The sequence below is a fragment of the Engraulis encrasicolus genome, chromosome 21, assembly GCF_034702125.1.
Source record: "Engraulis encrasicolus isolate BLACKSEA-1 chromosome 21, IST_EnEncr_1.0, whole genome shotgun sequence".
NCBI lineage: Eukaryota > Metazoa > Chordata > Actinopteri > Clupeiformes > Engraulidae > Engraulis > Engraulis encrasicolus.
The window spans coordinates 18,549,188-18,551,899 of record NC_085877.1 but is presented as its reverse complement, the minus strand read 5'-3'; the positions used below and the strand labels follow the sequence as shown (position 1 = coordinate 18,551,899).

General features: G+C 47.2%; 1 protein-coding gene across 1 annotated transcript in view; it reads left to right on the top strand.

Moving 5' to 3' along the window:
* fgf11a (fibroblast growth factor 11a) overlaps positions 1-1,849 on the top strand; it is a 194,042-nt gene extending 192,193 nt beyond the window's left edge. Inside the window, exon 5 of the mRNA XM_063186331.1 lies at positions 981-1,849. Coding sequence (XP_063042401.1) covers positions 981-1,141 — 161 coding nt within the window. The 3' untranslated portion in view covers positions 1,142-1,849. The remainder of the gene's footprint in view (positions 1-980) is intronic.
* The last annotated feature ends 863 nt before the right edge of the window (positions 1,850-2,712 follow it).

Genomic DNA, 2,712 nt, shown 5'->3' with positions numbered 1-2,712 from the left:
CAAGCCGCGGTATCCACAACAGCACACGAATTTAAGTGTTTTCGCCTTAATTTACATTTTTAAAGTGGTAACAAGTCATGAAGGTTTTGTGAGGGTCGCACAACACCGTTTTCGTTTTTTTTTTTATTGTTGTGTGAGTAATTACAAGCAATATTGATAGTTTAACTGAAGAGAGGCTGGTTTTTGAATGCTATGGGTGTCATTCCGTGATTGTTGAAGGGGTGTCTCAATTCGTAGGGGTTGCATTTCAAGCCCTATGCCTTACAGCTCCAATTTGATGGGAGGAAGGGGCAAGGAGAAGGGGTAGGGGTAGAAATTAGAAATAGGATTTGACCAATGGCTATATACCCCTTCTTTCTTTCTTTCTTTCTTTCTTTCTTTCTTTCTTTCTTTCTTTCTTTCTTTCTTTCTTTCTTTCTTTCTTTCTTTCTTTTTCCCTGGCAGAGGAGATGCTCAGTCTCACTAGGACAATCCTGCCCAAATAAATGTTAAATGAAAATGTCTCTCTCTCACACACACACACACTCTCTCTCTCTCTCTCTCTCTTTCTCTCTCTCTATCTCATGGTGCATTGACAGCACAAGCGCTGATGTCCACTTAATGTCCACTTCACGTGTCCCTTATCAGTCCGAAACGATTAGAATATATGAAAACAGATCATGCCTTGCACACAGGAGCATGGTGAGCGCGGTAAGCGCGGCGCATGTCCGGCCAGACATGTCCGTGATGCTCCTTGAAAATAGAACTCAAGTCTATTTTCCTGCGCAGACGTCCGCGTTCAATGAGTGGCTTCCATTGAAAATGAATGGCTGCTGCCCGCGGATAGAACATGGACGTTGACTGTGCAGTGTGAAAGACAGCCCGCGAACCTCTCGGACTCGCAATGCTCCCGGACACGTTCAGCGAACGTGAATATCTTGGTGTGTATGTACCGTCAGATGTACTAACTTTCCCCTTTTTTCTCTCTCTCCCCTTTCCAGTGGCCATGTACAGAGAGCCGTCGCTGCACGAGATCGGGGAGCAGAGCCCGCCGCGGAAGACAGCCAAGACGTCCGACTCGCCCAGCAAAAAAGACACCAAGGACCCGCCCCCTCCCCCTGCCCCGCCCCCTCCTGCCAAACTGGCTGCGGCCGCATCCTAGCGCAGGCCAATAGGACAATAGAGACATTCGAGACAGACATTGATTGACACACAGGGGAAACCTATTGTGTGGACAAAATGGGTAGTCAGATGGGGGCAAGAGCACAGGGCACACAGAAACACACACACACACACACACAAAATACACACACACATAAAATATACACACACACACACATACACACACACACACACACACACACACACACACACACACACACACACACACACACACACAAATACATATGTACACATGGAAGCAATCAGCATGAACTCCATGCCTCTGACTTCTGAGAACAAACTACGTTGCCCATGATTCAATTTTGGGGCAAAGGGATGGGGGGGATGGGGGGGCGGGGGTCCTGTGGGGGCCAAACTTACATTTAAGACGACACAGAGGAGTCAAGCCTGACCGAAGTCCAATGATTTCAGCCCTCTGCCTCACTACACTGCTGGCCCAGTCCAGTCCAGCCCCCCCACAACAAAAAGCCCCCCCACCTCCAATATACTTTTTTTTATTGACGAGCAATAACACAGAAGACTGCTGAAGGCGTGACATGGGAGTGATATCAGTCCCAGCAATTATCTTCCCTCCCACGAGAAAGGACAGGAATTTAACTTAGGCTATTTTTTGTTGGGAGTGATTATTGTGTTTGTTTGCTTTTACTTTTTTTTTTTCCTCAGAAACCGCTGCTCATAAAAAGCAATATGTACACACACACACACACACACACACACACACACACACACACACACACACACACACACACACACACACACACACACACACACACACACACACACACACACACACACACACACACACACACACACACACTATATTTTCTAAGTTTGAGTTGTCATTCTTAGACAAACAGTGTCTTCCAAACTATGCCCACTGTATTTGTGACACACACAGACAGCCATATAGAAACATACACACACACACACACACACACACACACACACACACACACACACACACACACACACACACACACACACACACACACACACACACACACACACACACACACACACACACAACCACAGCCTCCCCAAGCTATATGGGCTATTTCTCTCTTTTCTTTTTTTTGCGTTATTACAGTTTGATTACTTCATCAGTTTTCAAGCTTCTCAATTTTCCACTCGATGGCACCAGAAAGCCCTCACTTACGTTTCCCTGGGGGACCCATTTTGCAGACGCACACATCACAACAGGAAATGCCTCCCCTCACCTTCTGTGGGTGGGTGAGGAAAGAGGGGGGGAAAAAGATGTGAAACGAAAGCAAAAAAAAGAGAGAGGGATGATGATGACAAGAAAAAGAGTGGGGACTGGGTAATTTACGGTCTCAGCAGGGAGATGAAGTAAAGTTATCTCCTTTATCCCTCTATCTCCTTCTTAATACCTACATCAGCAGAGTTAGTACAACACTGTGTGTGTGTGTGTGTGTGTGTGTGTGTGCGTGTGCGTGTGCGTGTGCGTGTGTGTGTGCGTGTGCGTGTGCGTGTGCGTGTGCGTGTGCGTGTGTGTGTGTGTGTGTGTGCGTGTGCGTGCGTGCGTGCGTGCGT